General features: G+C 43.1%; 2 protein-coding genes across 3 annotated transcripts; both read left to right on the top strand.

Moving 5' to 3' along the window:
* Positions 1 to 176: 176 nt before the first annotated feature.
* On the top strand, positions 177 to 22,532 carry ing5 (inhibitor of growth family member 5). Of its 2 annotated transcripts, none has more exons than NM_203536.1 (8): positions 177 to 278; positions 2,435 to 2,506; positions 6,894 to 7,060; positions 7,172 to 7,283; positions 8,165 to 8,252; positions 9,052 to 9,187; positions 9,845 to 9,906; positions 16,840 to 17,379. In NM_203536.1, exons 1-8 carry the CDS (start codon positions 242 to 244, stop codon positions 16,874 to 16,876), a joined length of 711 nt encoding a protein of 236 aa, NP_988867.1. In that variant the 5' UTR covers positions 177 to 241; the 3' UTR covers positions 16,877 to 17,379. The 2 variants fall into 2 exon arrangements, with proteins under 2 accessions (NP_988867.1, XP_031757455.1); XM_031901595.1 differs by lacking the exon at positions 177 to 278 and adding an exon at positions 497 to 1,233 and having other exon boundaries at positions 16,840 to 22,532.
* On the top strand, positions 14,920 to 16,700 carry LOC116410921. Its single transcript, XM_031902546.1, has 2 exons — positions 14,920 to 16,086; positions 16,138 to 16,700. Exons 1-2 carry the CDS (start codon positions 15,020 to 15,022, stop codon positions 16,340 to 16,342), a joined length of 1,272 nt encoding a protein of 423 aa, XP_031758406.1. The 5' UTR covers positions 14,920 to 15,019; the 3' UTR covers positions 16,343 to 16,700.
* Positions 22,533 to 23,174: the final 642 nt, after the last annotated feature.

Below are 23,174 nucleotides of genomic sequence, written 5' to 3'. Positions count from 1 at the left end.
AACCAATTACATCTCACTGCCTCCCCTGGGGTATCCAATCGCGACTAGCGGAGCTTCATAGGTGGGCGGTTCTAAACAAGAGCCCAGGCTAGGAGCGTTCTAGAGCGGGGAGCTGTGAGTCATCAATATGAATGTGGTACATAGCCAACCCGCCACGCCGGAAGCGCGCCGCTCATGAATAATCCAACTAGCAGTTGAGCGGGACGGTGCTGGAGAAGGAAGAGGGTCGGAGTCCGGGAACATGGCGACGGCGATGTACCTAGAGCACTACCTGGATAGTGAGTACTGACTAGGGGGATAGGAGTGGGTAATGTACGGCGCGGTTTGGATGATAGGGAAGAAGCGCAATGATAAGTTCCCGAGCGTAAAATTAAAACTGCGTCACGAACTCGGGGACGCGCACGTAAAGGCCATGGTTTTGCGTCATGTTGCAGAACGTGCGCGCTTTGGGTTTCTCATTTTCCGTATATCGCAACAATAACTTTATTGACAACAAATGTTTAGGTTTATGTTGCGGTATGGTTGCTTGGGTAGCCGCCACCTTGCAGTGTATCAGAGATACCAACTGACTGTCTAGTATCAGAGATACCAACTGACTGTCTAGTATCAGAGATACCAACTGACTGTCTAGTATCAGAGATACCAACTGACTGTCTAGTATCAGAGATACCAACTGACTGTCTAGTATCAGAGATACCAACTGACTGACTAGTATCAGAGATACCAACTGACTGACTAGTATCAGAGATACCAACTGACTGACTAGTATCAGAGATACCAACTGACTGACTAGTATCAGAGATACCAACTGACTGACTAGTATCAGAGATACCAACTGACTGACTAGTATCAGAGATACCAACTGACTGACTAGTATCAGAGATACCAACTGACTGACTAGTATCAGAGATACCAACTGACTGACTAGTATCAGAGATACCAACTGACTGACTAGTATCAGAGATACCAACTGACTGACTAGTTATTAAAAAGCTGGCATCATGTGGCCCACCAGTGCAGAGTCCAGGCACTTACCTTTCATGGCATAAGAGGGGCAATTACAAGTTTTTTGTTTCCTGTTGAGGTGATAATGTAACATTGGCCCCAAAGTGCCATTGCCCTGAATAGGATACAAGCATGTAAGGTGTTAGCCTTGTATTCTCCATTACCTGCTAAACCAGTGGGGGCAGGACAATACCTTGGAAATGACAAAAATTGGCAAATGGACTGGAGGTGCCATTTCTTTTATTTTGTTTTTAAATTTCTTCATTTACATTTTGAGAATGGGGAAGTACAAAATATCCTTGCCATGGAGTACTGTAACATATAAACATGTTTGCCTTTATGCAATAGCATTAAATGTTACATTTTCAGGAGGAGGAAAGGTGTGATAGTTGCAGGGGGAGGTCAGAAAGAAAAGCAGTGGGCCTGAAAAAGCGAGCGCTGGCGTACTTGTTTCTGACCCCCGGGCCACTTTACGTTTAGAGCTGGTAATATAAAAATTTTGGTCAACAAAACTAAGTTGATTTTTGTTCTTTCCTACCCTATTCCAGACCAAACTGCTTCAGTTATAGCTAATATTGAAAACAGAAGGAAACTTATCAGTTTTAAAGGAACAGTAACACCAAATTTGAAAGTGTATAAAAGTAGTTACAATATAATGCGCTGTTGCCCTGTACTAGTACAACTGGTGTGTTTGCCTCAGAAAGACTTCTATAGTTTATATAAACAAAACTACTGTGTAGCCATGGGGGCAGCCATTCAAAGGAGAAAAGGCACAGGTTACTTAACCAATAACAGATACAGTCAAATTACAGTCTTCAGAGCTTATCTGTTATCTGCTATGTAACCTGGGCCTTTTCTCCCTTTTTCTAGTTTGATTGTCTGCCCCCAGTGCTACACAGCGGTTAACTTATATAAACTATAGTAGCATTTCTGTAGCAAACCCACCAGTTTTACCAGTGCAGGGCAACAGTACATTATATTTTAATTACTTTAAAGCACTTTAATTTTTTCGTGTTACTGTTCCTTTAAGGTCCTTGACATTTTACATATCACACTAAAGAAACTGAAGAAACCCATGCATATATTGGGAGAACAAGTTCCTTGCAGATAGTGCCCAGCTTGTGTACAAACTCAAGACTGCCCCTCTCCAAAGGTCCAGTTAACATTCCTGTGTTTTTGAAATGTAGAAAGAAACTGCAACACCCTGGATAAACTCACACAGATAGTGACTAGCTTGGATACACACTCAGGACCAGTAGTGATAACTACCAAGCCACTGTCCCAACCAGTTAGTGTTATAAGAAGAGATGGACTTTTACATATGTTTTGCACTTGCTAATAACATTTTATGAATAAAACCAAAATTTTTTTGTAGATATAATTGAAAATGTTTTTAAGTACTTGCAATAACTTTTATTTTTGGTTCTAGGTATAGAAAACTTGCCATGTGAGCTACAGAGAAACTTCCAACTCATGAGTGACCTTGATCAAAGAACAGAAGGTCAGTTTCTCCTACAGCAGAATTAGGCCTTTGCTGCTGCAGCTGATATTTCTTAGCATTGTCTCTACAAAAAATGGGAAATTGATTTATACCTTGTATATCCTTGTAATTTCTAATTTATAAGACAGGTAATGAACTTTATTCTTGCCTGACTTGCATTGAATACCCTTATAGCTAATAAGTTGTCCCATGGGATGATCAACTAAATATCATTTTCGCTACGCACATGAATGCTAAACTCACTGATCCAACTAATCAAATTACTTGGCATGACTTCTGGTTCTTGCAGTTTGTGCCAGTTCAACTATATTAAAAATTAAAATGTAAAAATATTCTTTGTTTGTGGTCTCTAATAAACACTGACAAGCTGCCTTCACACCTTTCCTTGCCTTCATCTTTTCAAAAATAAATACCGCCCCCCCATCCTATTTCAGAGACTGAAAAAAACTATGATAGTCAATCTTTGACTTATAATAACTATTTCTCAACCCCCTTAAGCTTACAGACTCATGCAACAGCCCCCCCTTCCCTTTTCACCTTGTTTCATTATGAAGTGATGGGTTCTGGGACTTGAAGTGCCTCCTATTTTTAGAGGATCTGTGCACCATCCACTTTGCAGAGGGATTTCAAGTCCTAGAATCCATTCCAGAAAGTTTCAGCATTGCAGAAATGTGTTCCAGCCCCAGCCATAGATCTGCGTTGTTTCATGGATAAGTTGTGCATTATAACTTTTACTCAACTACATAATACCTTAAGTTACATAAGAGGCGGTACAAAGAAATAAATGATGTACATGTGTCTTGCCCAAATATGAAACATAAAACAAAGTTGGAGAAAATAGGAAAGTCCAAATAGCAGTAGATATAGATTGTCTCACAACCTAAACCCCAGTCTATAGGTTATAAGTACTGGTGCCTGGACTTTGATTGTTCTCGCTCTTTGTTTAATTTATTAAAGGAGAAGGAAAGTCATTTTGGCATTTTACTGCCAATAGATTTGCCACATTAATGCCAACTACAACAATATATTTATTCTGCAGAAACTATTACCATACCTTAGTAAACAGCTTTAGAAGCTTTCTCCGTTTGTTTAAGATAGCAGCTGCCATTTTCGGTAGCTTCCTTCCTGCAGTCTCTAGCCGTTATAGCTGAGATCACACATTCCTAAGGGAGGGGGAGCATGAGAGAGGAGAGAACTGCGCACTGCACAGACTCTGGCCCCGGGAATTAAGGCTGTTTCTGAGTGAGGAAGTCAGACACTGGAACATCATGTTTACAAAAAAAAGAGACAAGAAATCCTGTGTTTCTTTTGATAGAGGACTCAGTGCAGCTTTTCTGTGAGTGCTTATGGCTGTATTTATATAGACCAGTGCTGTCCAACTTCTGCAGTGCCGAGGGCCGGAATTTCTCTCGCATACATGGTGGAGGGCCGCTAATGTCAATAGTCATACCACTGTTGCAAAACATTTCTCTGAATGCTCCAATAGATCCCTATCCTTTTTACAAGTTATAGGGATAGACAGAACTATCCCTAGCCCTAGAGGGGGCGATACATCTTCAGCTTTAATTAGAAAAGAAACAAAGTGGATTTTCTTCCTAAAAACACGACAACCACATGGACTTAACTATGACTATGATGTTACTTGTTATGTATAATTACTTAAATCTAGCTATTTTATAATTCTATGGTTATACACCAATTTAATGTATACAATGTTTAACATATCCTTATGTAAAATCATGACTTTTTATCTACCTTCCCTAGCCATATGACCTGTCGGTCTGATTGGTTAATTGCAAAGCTTACCTCATTGGTCAAATTTGCCTTTAAATATTGTGCATTGTGTTGAATGTATCCAGCCTATGACTAAGTACCCTATGGTATGAAACGCGTAAGGCTATTTGCTTTTACATATGGATAAAATAAAATTTATACTTTTTTAAATTAATTATTCTCTACTGGCTGCATTTTTCTACTATTTTTGACGTATTGCAACAAACAACTCCGGAGTGCCTGCCTATCTTCATAATCGGCCGCTAATGGAAGCCAGTGTTGGCCACTCCCCCATTTTAAACCACACCCATTTTATCACAGTGGTCGCTGCAGGGATATGATACATCATTCATATGTTAAAGAATTATATTATGTCATATTAAGACACACCCTTAAATCCATATGCCTCCTCCTCCCCTGTGGATAGCACAGCAACCCCCAGCATATAATTACACACCTTAGGGACCATTTAATGGCTATTTCCAACTACTAACAAACTCCCACAACAAACCCCTGCCAGGTTCACCTCCCACAGGCAGCATAGGGTAGGCAGAGTATGGCACACGCAGGCAGCACCCTGCCTGCCCTATGCTGCCTGTGGGTGCCATACTCTGCTTACCCTATGCTGCCTATACACAGGCAGCATAGGCCAGGCAGTACATACAATGTCTGAGGTGTGAAGAGGGGAACAATATGGGGGATTACAGCCTGAGCCTGAGGTGTGAACACTGCAGGGGGTGAACAATGCAGAGATTAAAAGGTGTGAACAACACAGGGGATTACATTTTTAAACAATACAGAGGGATTACAGCCTGAATCTGAGGTGAGAACCATGCAGGGGGCCAGTTAATCACAGTACTGATACCATTTAAAGTTTACACAAAGGTAAACCATCAGCAAGCAGCCAGACAGGTGGGGGGCCACACAGAGGGGGGTCGAGGGCCGCCAGTTGGACAGCACTGATATAGACCTTTCTGATAAAGCTTACTTAGTCTTTACCTTTCCTTCTCCTTTAAAGCGATGTTATATACTTACATGATAGCGTCTGAAACGCTGTAAAAAAAATTCCCACGGTCCAGCTGCTCCTCTGTCGGCACCTTCTGAATGTGAGTCCCACGACGCCGCCATCTTCTTTCTTCCCTACCGGCTTGCTGGAACGCCGCCCCTGCAATAAAAAAAAAACGCTCACCTTTCAACCAATCGGCGACGGGTCCAGCGTTGCCCTCTCTAGCTTCAGTGCGCGATGACGTCATCGCGCATGCTGGCGCTTAGCAACAAGCGCGCTGATGCTTCTAGGCTATTCCTAAGCCTGTTTGACTGCGGGAGGGAGGGAGAGAGACAGAGCAGCACACAATCAGGACGGTAGAATAAGATAAGTCAGAGGCAGTATACTCACAGGCAGTCAGCACTCGGCAGTCTCCAGTCTCGAGAGAAGACACCAAGATCACGGCAGGGTCACATGATTGACAACGCTTCTCAAAGTAAGGGAAAAGGAAAGGAGGAGGCTCTTTGTGAGACTGACGTCAGCCTTGCTCCTGCTTTGACTGACAGGCTTAACAGAGACAGTCGGGTTTGGCTCACAGTCGGGTCCTGGATCTTAAGAAGCGTTTATTAAGAAAACAAGCGCTTTCCATAGAAAATGGTCAACATGTGTAATAGGTCATTTTGGAGGTAGAATCATATAATCAAATGTTTTATTTTACTGCCAGTATCCCTTTAAGTAAGATCTGGAAAGTTAGGCACTGAGCTGGCACACTTCATTTGGTATATATTATTGTATTACAGAAAATGTAATATATTAGGGTAATTTTGAGTGTTGAATGCTGCCCTGTTTTCACTCATTGATGTGCCAGAAGAGCTAACATGCATCAGTGGAAGTTATATGTGGACTATAGTTTCTGTTGAGAAAATTTCTTGACTAGATCAGTCTTTGTGCATCTTTACACTTTATATTAACACCATCATTATCAGTGTTTGTGAGTGCTTATGGTTGTATTTACATAGGCCTTTCTGATAAAGCTTACTTAGTTTTTACCTTTCTTTCTCCTTTAAGGTCAAGGCACTTACTCTTTCTCTGCTGGCGTAGATATGCCAGCAAGGAAAGGGCAAGTCTCCTCCCTTTCACTTGGCCTTGTGTTCGCACTAACAGGCACAGAAACAGCCTGTCAGCATGCACATGAAGTGCCTACGCCACTGGGAAACCACTGTCATAAGCCAAACCACTCTGCTACATGTTACTCCACCAAAGTGATGCCTGATGTCCTTCTTGAGTTTTGCCAACTGCCGTTCCACTACATTTTCAGACAGATTTTGACCCAAGAAGGGACATTACATATTGTTTTGATATAAACACCTTATATTCTGACTGACAACACTTTATTTGCTAGCACTTGTTCATACTGCTCTGCCATTCTTTACAAGTACATTGCTGGCAATTCAGTAGTAGGCCAGACTGGGATTCACACCAAAAATGATGCAGGTGGGGTAGAACATTACTTTCACCAGACTCCTCTTATAGTATCTTTGTGTATTGAAACCATGTAATGGGCCAAAGGTTATTGGGAGGTTTAAGTTGCCTATTAACTATAGCTGTACCTTTTGCTTTTTTTAATAGATAAGAAGAAGGAGATTGATGCTTTAGCAAGCGAATATATTGCTAAGGTGCGGGACTACACCCCTGAGCAGAGAGTACAGCACCTTCAAAAAATTCAGTCTGCCTATAGCAAATGCAAAGAGTACAGTGATGATAAAGTGCAACTGGCCATGCAGACCTACGAAATGGTGAGCAGCAGTTTAATGAATCCATAAATAACAAATGCCATGCATGACTTTAATAATGTCATTTTTGTGTGTAGAAATTATTATTTTGAAATATATTTGTCTGTCTAATAGGTCGATAAACATATACGAAGGCTGGATGCTGATCTGGCCCGCTTTGAGGCTGATCTTAAAGAAAAACTGGAAGGGTCAGAGTTTGATAGTCCTGCAGGACGTGGAGTAAAGAGTGAGTTACAAAATGTTGTGTATAAAAAATCTCGCTAATCTTTTCCTTCAACATTTAAAAATCCCTGCAAGAAGACCCACTCTTGCTCATTCCTCCTTCTCCCTTTACATGGTGCACTATGAATAGAGGTCCACAGAAATACTCACAAGTGGGAGAATACTGTGGCTTCCTAGCATATTTATTTCTTACCAGTGACAGGCACATCCAATGAACCAAGTATATTGATCCAAGTATATTGTATTCTGTTTAATGCGCCCCATAACGACAATGCATGTCTAACCAAACCTTATAAATGTGTTATTTATATTGTACATCGCCACCACCCAATACGTTCCACTCCCTGTATCAGATGCTCTGCCTGCTTGCGTGTTTGGCTGGCAGCTGCCACTTCTATGTTCTTACTGAGCCGGAGTTAATAACACTGCGTGAGCGCAGCAGCACATGCCCCTGTGTGCAATTAACTTGTGTGCCAAACTTTACCTACATGTGAAAGGACTGTCTGAAGGTCAAAAGCTAAGGATTGCCTGAAATGTTACGCGCGTCACATCGGTTCTGTGCTGATCCCTTAATGGTGCAGCGGCGCGTCCCATAATGGTGCAACGCTATGGTGCGTATGATGCCTTGCGCGTGCGTCTGCAAGCCCGTCCACGGGGGGGGGGGGGGATTGCACGCAAGGAGCGCATTGCATCTGCGAATCCATAGGCAACTACCGTATATACTTGAGTATAAGCCGAGGGTTACTTTTTAAGCACATTTTTAGTGCTCAAAAACTCGGCTTATATTCGACTATATACGGTACTCTGGAAGATAAATAGCAGTACATCAAAATTGGAGAAACAAAATTATTCATCCTAAAAAAACATAACTTTTTTGTTTTAAAGAGAATAGAGGTCAAAAAGAAAAACGAGGGTCAAGAGGACGCAGAGTATCTGAAGAGGACACTGTAAAGAAAAAGAAAATGAAAGGAGGGTGAGGAATTGTATCAGTTTGTTACTGTTCTAGTAACAGCGTAGACTATGTGAGACCTCTTATAGTTTCCAGGTTGAATGCCACATACACAATTTTTTTTTGCACCCTTATCAAGCAGCTGTGGCTTTAAACAAAACATTTACATAGTAACTTCCACGTTAATTGTCCAAAATATTACATTTTTCAAAAAGGAATAGATTGTGTAATATCAATAGGGCCACCAAACTGTCCTGAATAAGGGCTAAAAAGTGGTATCTTCAACTGCTGCTCCCTTATTTTTTAATGTGACTGCAAGAGCTGTGGATTTAATGGGTGTTTAAATGCAAGGGTACAGCTGTGTAAGTGTGTGAGTTAGGCTGCTGACCACTTTAAAGGTGAAGTACATTTAACATTTTTATGTTTTAGAATTTCCCATCCATAGCAATTGTTCAATTGCTGCTCATTTTTATATATTTTTTAAGTTTGCCTTCCCCTTGTGTGTCCAGCTCTCAAAAGGGGGTCACTGACCCCAGCAGTCAACTATTGCCCTTTGAGGCTGCAATTATAATGTTACATTTAGGCCTTCTCCTTTTCATGTTTCAGTCTCTCATTCCAGCCATTGCCTGGTTGTTACTGTAAATAGATTGGACCTTGGTAGCCAAATATCTGCTGACAAAAAGCTAAATAATTCAGAAACCATGCAAAAAATGAAGAATAAATTGTCTCAGAATACATTTATAGTTTTTTTAATCTGAAGCTGTTTAATGGGTAATTTACATGACCTAACTCGCTGGCTTGCTGATATATTTGTATTTGCCAGGCCTGTATATGCTGATTCAGTCCTGTCTGTGACCCCTTCGGATGTCTTGGATATGCCAGTGGATCCCAATGAACCCACATACTGCCTTTGCCACCAGGTGTCCTATGGGGAAATGATTGGTTGTGACAATCCAGATGTAAGTAATAAGTTCAGAATATTGTATGGATACATCAGTGTCCTTGCCTGGAAGTGTGTACTGTATGATTGGATTTAGAGAATAATTCAAATCCAAAATGCAATATTTTGTCTATATTCTTAAAAATTAGCAATAGATTGTTCAGCAGTTTCAGCTGATCTGCCTTGCTACAATCTGAGGATTTATTCTGTAGTGTCTTCACTTTTGCAATAGGATAACATTCTCAGAAATAAATTTCTACACTTATTCAAGAAAAGTGCAAGTGGAAATACAGGTTACATCAATGTTTTAGCCTCAGGTTTAAAACTATACCAGCATAACTACTAGAAACTAAGGTAAATTAATGTTTCAACTGGTTGGAATGGAAAAAGTAAACCTTTCAGAATAGGTTTCTGCTTTGTTTAATAAAGACCTAAGGGCATGAGAGTTGCTACAGCTTACTGATTTTATTGCACATTGTATTCTTTTCTCCTTTATTTTTGCGGTTTCTTAAGACAGTCTAATGATTATGTAAAGTGAATGTGTTATAGCCAAAGCTTATATTGCATGTAAAAGCAAGGCGGTTAGAAGTACAGTTCTATTATCTAGGAAATAGGGTGTATGTTTTTTTCCAAGGCACCTAAATGTGTAATTACTTCCTAAATTATTTGCCCACAGTGTCCAATTGAATGGTTCCATTTTGCCTGTGTGGATCTGACCACTAAACCTAAAGGGAAATGGTAAGTATCTATTGTATCAACTGAATTTTTGTTAAAAATAGGAATGCACTGAATCCAGAATTTTTGGATTCTGATGAATGCTAAATCCTCTGCAAAAGTGGAGGAATCTGAACTATAATTTGCATATTTTAATGGAGAAAAATAGAAAATGACACCTGTGAACAAAGTTTGTAGCCATCAATTACCAAGAGTTTTAATGTCATATTAGAATGATGATAAGGGTTTCAGTTTTGTTCTGCTGAAGCTCTGAATCCTTAACTGAATCCTGAATTTAGTTCATTCCTTTCATTTCATTTTAATTTTCTTGATGCAAGGACAAATTTTATTTAAAAAAAATAAAAAAAAACATAGGAATTGCTCCCCAGTGCACCAAACATTTTTCATCTATTGATGCCACCGACTGATACAGCCCACTGTCTTGGGGACTGAAGCAATTCTCACACTGAGAGTGGTGCAGCCAGGCAGAACATTTCCTGGAGCCACTGTCTGCTGCTATTTCCAAATGCATGCAGTCATTTTAGCAAATTAAAGGTGTCCACTGAACTATGCAGCCATATCTGGTATAGGATGCAATATATGGACCAAAATTGAACTGTGTATACAAGTTCTAACTGATACTAGAAGTATAGAGCTTGTATGGCTGTGCTCAGTGGAGCAGCCTATCCACATGTGGCCTCAAAAGAATTTTGGCCTGTAATTTTAGTTTCTCTAACAGGTGTCTGTGGGACACAGGGACCATGGGGTATAGAAGGTACCAGCAGGAGGCAGGACACTAGAAGAGGAAGAAGAGAACTAACCCCTCCTCCCTGCTGCTATACCCCCCAGTACTTCCTGCCTTCACCAGTTTTTTTCTAGTGTCCCACAAGGAGACAGGATCATCACATCACTCTTCAAGTATTTCTTCGGCCAGACTCATCTGGCAACAGGGGTTGTCCTAGAGATCTCCAACAGGAGACACTCTTTTCAGGCTTCCCCCTACGTGGGAAAAGTAACGGACGCTGGGGCACGTAAGTTTTTACAAAAAACTAGCCCTGCAGATACCCTGCCTCTGAACACAGAGTGCAGAAGCTGCCCAGCGCTTCCCAGTGCCATGGCCTGGCTTAAAACTGCCTCTAACTCAGTAGCCCTGCTCCCTGCAGGCTACCCAGCCCGACCAACCCCCCCTCCCCCCTTTTTTTGTACTACTCTGCCTTCTCCATTGTAGCCATACTCCCAGCACAGTCCTTACTTAAACCGCTCCCCAGATCCCCCTTAATCAGTACTGCCTTATTCCTGCCTCTGCCTCCAGCCCTGCTCTCCTCTTACCATCCATCAATGCGGCTCCTCTGTCCCTTCGATTCCCTTGCGTTCGCCATGCGTTCCGCCATGCGTTCCACCATGCGTTCCACCTTGCGTTCCACCATGCGTTCCACCTATGCGTTCCACTTCCTGCTCGGCGCGACGTCAATAATCTTCGCGCCACTCTTCGCGCGCTTCTCCTGCACTGCGCTCTCTCTCTCCTCTTCGGACCGCACGGCAATCTCGCTCTCCATCCTGAACAGAGCAAGAAAAAAGGGGCAATTCTCGGCAGAGGCTCTGGCAGTAGGGGATCACAGGGACCACGGTTTACCCTCTTATTTTCCTCTATTGCAGGAGTTAGGCGCTGGCTAGAGGGAGAAAGGCATAGAGGGGGTTGGGCAGTCATTGGGGCTGTGTGTGTGCGTGTGCATTCTTTATGTCTCTGTCTTGCTGGCTATGCATTCTCAGCATTGAACACTCCTCTCCCATGATACTTATACTTCATGTTTCTCATAATATCAAGGGGTTATTTCACTGGCATGTACTGACACCATGTACTAGACCTGTACTGGCACTGTATACTAGCTCTGTACTAGCTCTCTGTACTAGCTCCGTACTAGCTCTCTGCATTAGCTCTGCATTGCAATACTCAGACACGGGTTGTTATTACTGACTTGTACTGACACCTTTTTCGGCACAGCACTCTTACTGCGATTGTACTATTTTACCGCACAGTACCACGCTACTTGTTCTGTTCTGCATTAACTTTTCCTTCCTGCACTAACTCCGGTACTATGGCAGAGGGCAATTCAGGGGGTCCCTTTTCCAGAGGGGCTTCCAGCTCCTCCAAGGTAAAATTCCTGGCCTGCGCCAGGTGCTGTAAACGCCTACCCTCCGGCAGAAAGGAACCATTATGCTCCTCCTGCTCCAAAACTACGGCTGAACCTGCTTCCCAGGCCCAGGACCCTACTCCACCTGTCCAAGCTGCAGAACCCGGGGATGAGCCTACTCCCGCAGAGACGCAAACAGCACAGACACCTACTGTGGCGCCTATCCAGGATCCTCCGTCCTGGGCAGTCTCTCTCTCCACGGGCATCCCCAAACTAGCCGCATGTCTGGACAAGCTCCTGGATAAGCTGGATCGGGAAGACTCAGACCCTCGTCCAAGGCCCCTTAAACGCCATGTCCCCATACACACTGAGGACTACAGTGACTCCGAATCACCTCAACCTTCAGCCGACTGGGACGGACCATCACTAAGTGAGGGCGAAATTTCCGATGACGATGACCCTGCTGACGCCGAAGAACCTTCCAGATCTCCGTCAGAATCCGTAGACTCTCTCATCGCGGCAGTCATCTCCTGTCTAGATCTCAAGACTCCAGACTCTCAGACCTCAGCACAATCACTTTTCAAACGCCAGAAAAAGCTACTATCCATGTTTCCTACTCATGAACAGCTAGACAACATTATTCAATTGGAATGGGATCAACCTGAGAAGCGCTTTCAAGCCAATAGGAGGTTCCAGCGCTCCTACCCATTTCCACAAGAATCTCTTCACAAGTGGTCCACGCCACCTTCAGTCGATGCACCTGTCTCGCGCCTTTCCAAGAACACTGCCCTTCCGGTCCCTGATGCTTCCTCATTCAAGGACTCCATGGACAAAAAGACGGAAGGCTTCCTCAGAGCCGCGTTCACAGCGGCCGGAGAAAGTCTAAGACCGGTCCTGGCATCAGCATGGGTATCTCGGGCCATCCAGACCTGGTCCGACTCCCTTATCGAGGGAATCAATTCTGGCGCCCCCAGACAGGAATTGGCGACCCTAGCATCTCAAATCAAGGACGCCAACGAATACCTCTGTGAAGCATCTCTGGATGCGGCTCAAGCCATTAGCCGCACCTCAGCTCTCTCGGTAGCGGCACGTCGTTCCCTATGGCTTAAACTGTGGTCGGCCGACCTCTCCTCCAAAAAGTCCCTAACTTCCATTCCCTTCAAGGGCAAGCTCCTGTTCGGCCCTGAGCTGGACAAAATCATCAGCCAGGCTACCGGGGGAAAGAGCACGCTACTCCCACAGCCAAAGAACCGTACCTCCTTTCGTCGAGGACGCTTTTTTCGAGGAAGGCCATCCAGGCCATCATCTGCATCATCATCCAGGGACTTCCAATCCCAGTCCTCCAACAAGCCTAGATTCCAAGGCCGTCCCAAATTTTCCTGGCAAAATAAGAAGCCTCGCGGCAAGCCCTCCGACAAGTCCACCACAGCATGACTACCTCCCACAGGACAACACCCCGGTGGGAGGCAGACTTCGCCTATTCCGAGACGAGTGGCTTCGCCTCACTGCCGACCCCTGGGTACACGACATAATCTCCTCAGGTTATCGGCTCGAGTTTGTGTCCAGACCTCCAAACCGTTTTTTCATGTCAAGACTCCCTCCGGATTCAAACAAACGCAACGCCTTCCTCTCCGTCATCCAGGACCTGCTGGACGAAAGAGTGATCGTTCCCGTCCCTTCGGGAGAAAAATATCGAGGTTTCTACTCCAACCTCTTTATTGTTCCAAAGAAGGACGGATCCTTTCGGCCCGTCCTAGACCTGAAGCACCTCAACGCCTTTATTCGTTTCTCTCGCTTCAAGATGGAGTCTCTCCGGTCAGTCATCTCAGCCATGAATCCAAACGAGTTCCTGGTGGCCCTGGACATAAAAGATGCCTACCTACACGTGCCAATTTTCCCTCCCCATTGGAAGTTCTTGCGGTTTGCACTCAAAAACCAACACTTCCAGTTCACCGCACTCCCCTTCGGCCTCACCTCGGCCCCCCGGATATTTACCAAGATCATGTCGGCGGCCGCAGCCTCACTGAGGTCACGAGGGGTCTCCATCACACCATACTTGGACGACCTACTTCTCAAAGCCCCCTCCTTACCAGCAGCCACATCCCAACTCTCCCTGGTCATGCAATCTCTCACCGTCCTGGGATGGAGGATCAACACGGCAAAGTCCAGACTAACACCTTCCCAACGCATGCCTTTCCTAGGCATGGTATTCGACACGGCGGAGCAGAGAGTGTTTCTCCCACTGGAGAAGATTGCCAGGATCCAGAGCCTTGTCCGTCAGCTCCTACGCAACCCCCAACCCTCCGTCCGCCTGGCCATGCAGGTGCTGGGGTCACTTGTGTCCTCCATAGAAGCAGTTCCCTTTGCCCAATTCCACCTAAGGGCCCTACAATGGAACATCCTGGATCAATGGAACCGCAGCTCTCTTTCCCAGCCGATCAACATTCTGCCCAAGACGAGAGTGGCCCTGACCTGGTGGCTCAACCAAGCCCACCTGGAAAAAGGACGCTCCCTACAGGAACCCCAGTGGCTCATACTTACCACGGATGCCAGTCTCCAAGGCTGGGGCGCAGTCCTGGGACACCTTACCGCACAGGGAACCTGGACGGCTGCGGAAGCCCGCCTTCCGATCAATATCTTGGAAATCAGGGCGGTACGCCTAGCTCTCTACCATTGGCAGAACCAACTCACAGGGCGCGACATCAAGGTCCAATCGGACAACGCCACCACCGTCGCTTACCTCAATCACCAAGGGGGCACGAGGAGTCGACAGGCCCTCAAAGAGGTCAGCCGCATTCTAACGTGGGCAGAAGCGAGGGAAGTCCGCCTCTCTGCCATCTACATTCCCGGCCTCGAAAACTGGCAAGCCGACTACCTCAGCCGACAACGGATCGATCCGGGGGAATGGGCTCTGAACCCCGGAATATTCCAAGACATCGTAGATCGCTGGGGCCTTCCAGAGGTGGACCTCATGGCCTCCCGTCACAACCGCAATTCATGTCCAGATGCCGAGACCCCCTAGCGTTGGCAGCAGACGCCCTAACGACTACGTGGGACTTCGATCTCGCATATGCCTTCCCGCCTCTCCCTCTTCTTCCAAGGGTCATCAGAAAGATCAGATCAGAGCGATGCACAGTCATCCTGATAGCTCCTCATTGGCCAAGAAGAGCATGGTTCACCGAACTGATGGCTCTCAGCAGATCAGAACCGTGGCCGCTACCTCAGACCCCCGATCTACTCGCTCAGGGACCAATCCTTCATCCCAATCCAGCCTTCCTGAATTTGACGGCGTGGAGATTGAGTCGATAGTCCTCAGACGTAAAGGATTCTCCCGTGACGTCATACGCACCATGATGGCAGCCAGAAAACCCGTCTCTTCCAAGACCTACCACCGAGTATGGAAGACCTACAGAGACTGGTGCGAAAACACTGGCCACTCCTTTCAGGACCTATCGGTCCCTCGCCTCCTGTCCTTCCTACAATCAGGTCTGGACAAAGGTCTGTCGCTAGGCTCCCTCAAATCTCAGATCTCCGCACTCTCTGTGCTCTTCCAACAACGTCTAGCCATCCTACCCGACGTCTCCACATTCATCCAAGGGGTAGCACACATTTGCCCTCCCTTCCGGGAACCTCTGCCCCCATGGGATCTCAATCTGGTCCTTTCTGCCCTACAAACTCCTCCATTCGAGCCGCTAGCCACCATTCCCCTAGCCTGGCTATCCTGGAAGACCGTATTCCTTCTGGCCATCGCCTCAGCTCGCAGGGTGTCAGAAATCAGCGCACTGTCCAGTCAACCTCCATACCTGATATTCCACGAGGATCGAGCAGTACTACGGACCATTCCATCCTTTGTCCCTAAGGTGGTCTCGGCCTTCCACATCAACCAAGATATCACCGTTCCATCATTCTGTCCTAATCCGGCATCACCCAAGGAGGTAGCGCTACACTCCCTCGACCCAGTGAGGGCCCTTAAATTCTACCTACATCGCACCCGAGACTTTCGAGCCACAACCTCTCTATTCGTCCTCCATTCCGGCCATCGGAAAGGACACCAGGCATCCAAGACCACCATATCTCGTTGGATCCGGGAGACCATACGCAGAGCATACATCGCCCGCGGAAAATCTCCTCCCATTCACATCACAGCTCATTCTACCCGGGGCATAGGATCTTCCTGGGCCTTCAGAAACAGAGCTTCAGCCGATCAGGTCTGTAGGGCCGCCACTTGGTCCTCCATTCACTCTTTCACCAAATTCTACCAATTCGAGATCTTCGCAGCATCTGACGCGCACTTCGGTAGAAAAGTGCTCCAGGCGGCAATAAATTAGTCCTCCTATTTGACCTACTATCCGCTTCTCCCACCCTGAGAGCAAGGGACAGCTTTGGTATGTCCCCATGGTCCCTGTGTCCCACAGACACCTGTTAGAGAAAAGGAAATTTTGTGATACTCACCGTTAAATCCTTTTCTCTCAGGGTGTCTGTGGGACACAGGGCTTCCCCCCCTGGAAGCGGATAAACCTTCTGAACTTCCTTCTGCCTACATGTACATAGTTTTCAAGTTGACTGTTACCTTGTGGTTCTTTGTGACAAAACTGGTGAAGGCAGGAAGTACTGGGGGGTATAGCAGCAGGGAGGAGGGGTTAGTTCTCTTCTTCCTCTTCTAGTGTCCTGCCTCCTGCTGGTACCTTCTATACCCCATGGTCCCTGTGTCCCACAGACACCCTGAGAGAAAAGGATTTAACGGTGAGTATCACAAAATTTCCTTTTTTCTTATGTACAGTCTCCATTCTATTTCTTGTAACGTACAACATTTTTTTCCCTGCAGGTTTTGTCCCCGCTGCACTCAGGAGAGGAAGAAATGATTTCAGTAAAGTTTGCTAGAAAAGCAGTCTTTATTTTCTATTCTTGTACCATCTCTGTAATTGGTCCTGCCACTGGAAGGGTTCATATTGAAGCACTGAGGCATTGCTTCTCTCCTGTGCTGAGTGTATACAATATTTTTCTGGGGGGGGACTTTGTTGCACTTTAGGTACCACTGTCCGTTACATCAGAAACTCATAATTTTCCTTGTTATCCAAGGGAAATTCATACATCAACCAAAGTGACAAATAATGTATTAATGCTTTTTTTTCTTTTTACCTTTGTGTGTCAGATGAGCCAAATAAGTCTTGCACCTTTTATGGTTTTATAGTTTTTGTTTTTTTTCAAGGGGAATTCAATCCCCAAATAACAATTGAATGTGATGCATAATGTAATGAACATGCACATTTTCTCTGCCTCTTCAGTAAGGAGACAATTTGGTCCTTATGACATTTAACTATACAGTGAATGTAGGTCATTAAAGAGCCCCGTTTAGTTAAAATATCACATGCTGGCTTTATTCTGCATACATTGTTTTTTTGTTACTCTCCTGCTGCTCCTTTTTAGAACTTAAACTTTTCATATCCAGTAGCTAATCCTCAGCAAAAGGTCTATAGTGTTAGTAGCAGTCAGTATTTAGCCTGGATTCTTAAGCATGGATTCTTTGCCATGGTAGGGCATTTATTGTAAAGAAATTTTTGTTATATACAGGTGTTAAAATATACAGTGCTGGTAACCCAGCCTCCTGTGTGTATTGAAAAATGAACCATTCCATTTCTTTATGCTGGCCTTCTACATTAAGAACCTCATCTTTTGCATGCTGAAATTTATATACTAAGCATTTGTCTGTCCAACTATTTTGCTGATAGTTTGTAATCTGAGATGGTAAAAAGCACATATGGGGTTCAGCTATAAGATTAAGTTCACATTTTGTTATCCATCTTTTATTCAAATGGTTTTGTGCCCTACATTTAACTATTCACATTGTATTTATTCATTTTGATAAATCCATACACTATTAAATGGTTGGCTTGAATTTAGTGCCAAGGAAGGTTCCTGCTATATAAATTGACATGCAGGCTGTAGGCTTTTGTAGTAACCTGGTGCATTTACTCTAGCCAGGAAACCTATAGCAACCAATAAGAAATTTCTGAAGTCCAACAGAGAGCTGAGGTGTGTGAGCTTATTTTTATTACATAGGTCAGACTAAACAGCTCTGCATGAAGAAATGCCTGAATCTTTTCAGAAATAACTCAGAATGTCATGCAGTTGTATTTGATATAAAAATTCCTCCTGATACTGGGAACTACAACTCTGCTACATGGGCACCCCAAATTTATATGTAATTCTTAGAGACATCAGCCTTTGTCTTTATCCCACCCCTCCTTTGCTAGTGCAAGCTCGGAAATGTAGAGAAGTCAAGAGTATTTAGTGCTGCTGTAAACCAGAACTGGAGCACATGTAGAAAATGTCAGATGTTTAATAATGATAAGTCCAGTGCACATGGTGCCACTACACCCCATCCTATCCTTTTTGTTCTTCCTTGAGATTGTATATACTTTTCTAAAGAGATTATAAGTGCTTTAGCGCCTGTCATAGTCCCAATGGGCCATTATGTGTAACATGTTAAAGCCCCATTCTATGAAACAACTTTATGTAAGATCACCAAAGATAATCTCACCCAGAATATCTGCGCCTGAAAGAAAGTTCTGGAATTTAAGGTGTTGTTCAACTTTAAGTTAACTTTTAGTTAATTTGCAATTTTTCATTTTTTGTTTTTGTTATTTAGCTTTTTGTTCAGCAGCTCTCCACCATGGAATTTCAGCAGCTATCTGGTTGCTAGGGTCTTATTTACCTTAGCAACCAGGCAGTGGTTTGAACGAGAGACTGAAATATGTATAGAAGAGAGAATGAATGGAAATATTAGAATTAAAAAGTAACAATAATAATAAAATTGTTAGCTCAAAGAGCAATAGTTTTTTTGGCTGCTCTGGTCAGTGACCCCAATTTGGAAAATAGAAACAGGGCTGGAACTTGGGGTAAATACATAATGGAGACCAATTGCGAAGTTGTTAGGAATAGGACATTCTAGAATAAAAGTTAACTTCAAGGTAAACAACCTTTTTTAATGCTGGTCTAGGTGTACTATTATTTAAATATTCACTTAGTCTTGTACTGGCCTGGCCTCCCTTAAACTATTTACATAACTACAGAATATGCAGCATCCTAATGGGTTAGGCTTGACATGATGTACCCCCTGCACAAAGCTTGCTGTACCCGCCTGGCGGAATGCATTTCTGTGACAGGGAGGAAACATGTCTCTGATATTGTTTCCTGAAGCAATGTATCTAAAGCAGCCTTTCTCTTGCTCTGCTGGAAACATCACTGCCCATGCATCAGATATGCTGAGCAACAATTGAGCCAGTCCAGTAAGCACAATGAGCACGTGCAGGCCCTTCAGTGGCAGAGAGAAGGCTGACTAAGATTAGTAACCTATGGAACACAAAGGGGAGGCAGTAACACTCACTGCCATGAGTCTACTGTACCTCTGGGCTGGTACTGTGCAAGAAGTGCACCATTTGTAGCCTAATATTGTTGGTGTGCCGTTCCCAGCTTTTCTGTAAATATATATATAATACAGAAAGATATATATATATATATATCTATATATGAATATCTCAGATTGTATGTATAGATGTTATGTTAAAGACAGATTCATATGAGAGCAATTCATTTATTCAAATACTATATATAGAGAGATTTTAATTTCAGGTGACTTCTCCTGTATAGAGAAGTTTCATTACTGTTGGAACTGTTATTAAAAAAAAAATCATCCCTAATATTGTTCCCCAAAGGATTTAAAAAAAATAAATAAAATTATATATATATATTGAGGTGCTTGTTACTTCTATTCTGTTTCCAGAATTCTAGGCATGTCAACAAATTAAGGTATTAAGCTTGTTTAGTTAGATCTTGTGTAATTTACTTTGTTATTGTGTGGAAAGTTAAAATCTAAATGCTTTACACTAGAGTTACGGGATGCCTGATTCTTTCACCCTTCCATGTTTGCCATGAAGTTCTGCTCGGTACAGATAGAAATTGTTGTCGTAATTCACAATATGTCTGTCTGGTAATAAATGTCACCTGTCAGCACATGGCATTCAGGTTAGATAATGTAAGAATTAAACTGACCAAATTTGTTGTTATCTGAAGTCATTTAGAGGTTAGGGGATACTAGGTAGTATAATTGTTTTTATACCTGGAATGGCAAAATTCTAGTGGCTCGCCGCTTGTGTGACGGTAACTGGCTGAAGGGCATGGCTACTCACAGTGCTTTCACTTGTGAACAAAATACCATAGTGCCATAGCCTTTACACAGGAATTGTCATTGTGATAAAACCTCTCTGTAGGTGCTGCTTAATAAATCTGTTTGGCAAATAGTCATTTTTTTTATTTCCATTATAAAATACTTAAAGCCATATTTGTGGAGAGTTTCTTTATTTTTTCCTTTTTTTTTTTTTCTCAACCCTTTGCTGGCTGTCCAGGAATATGTTCCTTCAGTCAGAAAGGTATAAACAAATGTATCAAACGGGTAGATGTGTCAGTTCATCACAGTGTGTTTGGCCAAGAATAATATGGACAGTTGGTGGGACAAATTTCTTTAGCATGAAAAATAAATAGGCAAAGATGATTTGAACTAAAATAATTTTATAGACTTAATTGAATCAAGTCTAAAGGTGTCAATACACAGATCTAATTGGCAGCTTATTGGTCTTGTGTGGGGTCTGTCTGCAAGGATGGCATTGGCACGTTGATGTCGTCCTCTCCTAACAGGAATACATAGATGCCAATTGGATCGACCTATTATATAATATTTAGCAGCAATTGGCACATTCCTGGGATTTTCACATCCCATAGAAGCCTTACCAAGGCTATTCTATCACTAGAGAGAGCAAAGGAATTATGCAAGCTTTTGCTGTTGCAGTTTCACAATGTTCCCAAAGCTCACTGTGCAGAATTATGTAAAATGCAGTTTCCTGTGACGGGATTATTTTTGGCCATCTTGAGTAAAGCTTTATATTGTTGGGTACATTCTTACATAAGGGAAACTGCACCGTGTAGAGAATATCTAAAGACAAACCGAACTTGTATGCTTATTAACCATAGACAGGTGATTGCCTATGTTTTTCAAGTCATCAGACATTTTATTTAAAGAGGAAATGTACCTATTTTATAAGCAAAGAGTGTATTTTGTTTATTTTTGCTTAATTATTAAAGCATGATGGTTTCAGTAAACATTTCTTTTCAGCATATTCACCCTAACAGAAATACAGAAATCTGCAAAGTGCTCTCTTGCTTGCCTAAGCTTAGCCAGTGGGGCTGATTCTCCTTTGTAGGTGCTCATCTGCACCATGGCAGTTACCCTTGGCAAGCAAACTGATCTTTTCTTCCATTCTCTTACTTGTAGGTGTCTTGTTAAAACTAATTGTTAATTGGTTACTAAGTTGAACTGCACTGTACCAACTTGTAAATGAGCTTTATTATCTATAGATATATCAAAACAGCATAAGCATCTACTTTTGACCACCTCGTGGTGGCATTTGTAGATTGTCTAAGCCCTTGATCATATTTCCGAGTCTGTACAAACAAAACTGTTGTTTTTGCTACATAATGGAGAATTTAATCTTTAAGGAGACCTAAAGCTTAATAAAGAAGTAGGCTAGAAATGCTTCTTTATGTTTTGGACTTGTTTACTTGCCCAAGGCAACCACAGCCCTTTAGCCGGGAAGATCTGTGCCCCCAAAATGCCCCAGTAGCTCCCAGTCTTACTTTCTGCTGATTCCCTACACATGCTCTGTGCTGCTGTCACTTACCTGAGCTTAGGGATCACAATATACAGTACAAGGCTAATTAGTAATTCAGATTCACATTACATGAGAGCACAGAAACCAGTATATTCTGTATCAGAATTTAATAATCAGCCCTGTACCATCAGCTTCTATAGCAGACGAACTTCATTTTCTGCTTGATGATTTTCAACGACCCCTTAGCTTCGTTTCTGCACCGCTGCCAAGAACACAGTGAGCATGTGCAAGATCCAAAATGGTGAAATCCTATGGACAGTTTTAAGGCCTTAATCATTACTGCTGTAGGTCTACTGAATCTCTCTGCTGGTACAGTAAGTTTCAGTATAAAGAATACAGCATTTCGCACTACATTCTCTTTTAGACTTTAGTTCTCCTTTATGACATTTATAAATAAGCTTTATTTTACTCTCTAGGGACTGCTATTTTCACTTTTTTTTTTTCATCAGGAACCTAAAAGTACACATGTATGGAACCAGAGGCAAAGTGTGATTTTCATTGCGGTTTGTCCTGATGCTGAATGCCATTTTTGGTTTCACTGCATAGAAATCATACAGAAGGGAGACCAGTGCATGAATCCCGTAGTTAGTGTTACAGATTTATGCTGCACTGAGGTGGCAAAGAGAGAAAGAAGTATATATCATTTACTGTTGGCAGAGCTTTAAGCAATGAAGTGTCAACTTGCAAAATGTTTATTGAAGGATTATATAAAAATAAATATATGTATTTTTGGATCATGTTGTATTGGTGTATTGCTGTTCATAAATAAAATATTTTTGAGTTATCTTGTCAAGTGTTGCAAGTTCTCTCATTTCATGAGCCACATTGTTGCTTATATTTTGCTTTGCTGCTTACTCAGCCAGTCATTCAAATAATTACAGATCATATGGTTTCTAAAATTATTCTCATGTTGGGGCAAGGTGTCATACTTGCAAACCCTACAGTGTAATGTCATACACATGAAACAAAGACTTTAAATTGTCTTCTAATACTTAATCCTTTTTACACATAAGCCACATTCAAATGTAAAAAGTTGGTGAGCAACACCAGCATGAAAGAATCCCTGGGGGTGCCAAATAACGGCTATGATTGGCTATTTAGTAGCCTCTGTGTGGACTGGCAGCCTACAGGAAATCAAAAATAAGCACCTGCTTTGAGGCCACTGGGAACAACACCGAAAGGGTCGGGGGCAACATGTTGCCTCTTGAGCCACTGGTTGGCTCCCTCATAAGCTTCCTGCACATATCCAGTTGGCAATGCTAAACAGTACAGTGAAGACCACTTAGAGCAGGTTCTCGGTTGAAGTTTGGTGGACTAGTGAAACCAAGCCCAAATTCTGACCCAACCTAAAGCTGGAGAGGTGGTCTTGCCATACATTAACAAAGCTATGTATGTTACACAGATGCATTTAGGCAGCAATCTTACAGAAAATACT

Source organism: Xenopus tropicalis, chromosome 5 (assembly GCF_000004195.4).
Source record: "Xenopus tropicalis strain Nigerian chromosome 5, UCB_Xtro_10.0, whole genome shotgun sequence".
Taxonomy (NCBI): domain Eukaryota; kingdom Metazoa; phylum Chordata; class Amphibia; order Anura; family Pipidae; genus Xenopus; species Xenopus tropicalis.
The sequence above is the reverse complement of the archived record's forward strand: the minus strand, read 5'-3'. Positions and strand labels throughout refer to the sequence as shown.

Excerpts from the sequence above, each read along its gene's own strand:
- ing5 (NM_203536.1), top strand. The coding sequence starts at position 242 with ATGGCGACGGCGATGTACCTAGAGCACTACCTGGATA. Across the intron at positions 279-2,434 it reads CCTAGAGCACTACCTGGATA|GTATAGAAAACTTGCCATGT; the intron begins GTGAGTACTGAC and ends TTTTGGTTCTAG. Across the intron at positions 8,253-9,051 it reads AAAAAGAAAATGAAAGGAGG|GCCTGTATATGCTGATTCAG; the intron begins GTGAGGAATTGT and ends TGTATTTGCCAG.
- LOC116410921 (XM_031902546.1), top strand. The coding sequence starts at position 15,020 with ATGCCGAGACCCCCTAGCGTTGGCAGCAGACGCCCTAACGACTACGTG. Across the intron at positions 16,087-16,137 it reads CAGGCATCCAAGACCACCAT|ATCTCCTCCCATTCACATCA; the intron begins ATCTCGTTGGAT and ends CGCCCGCGGAAA.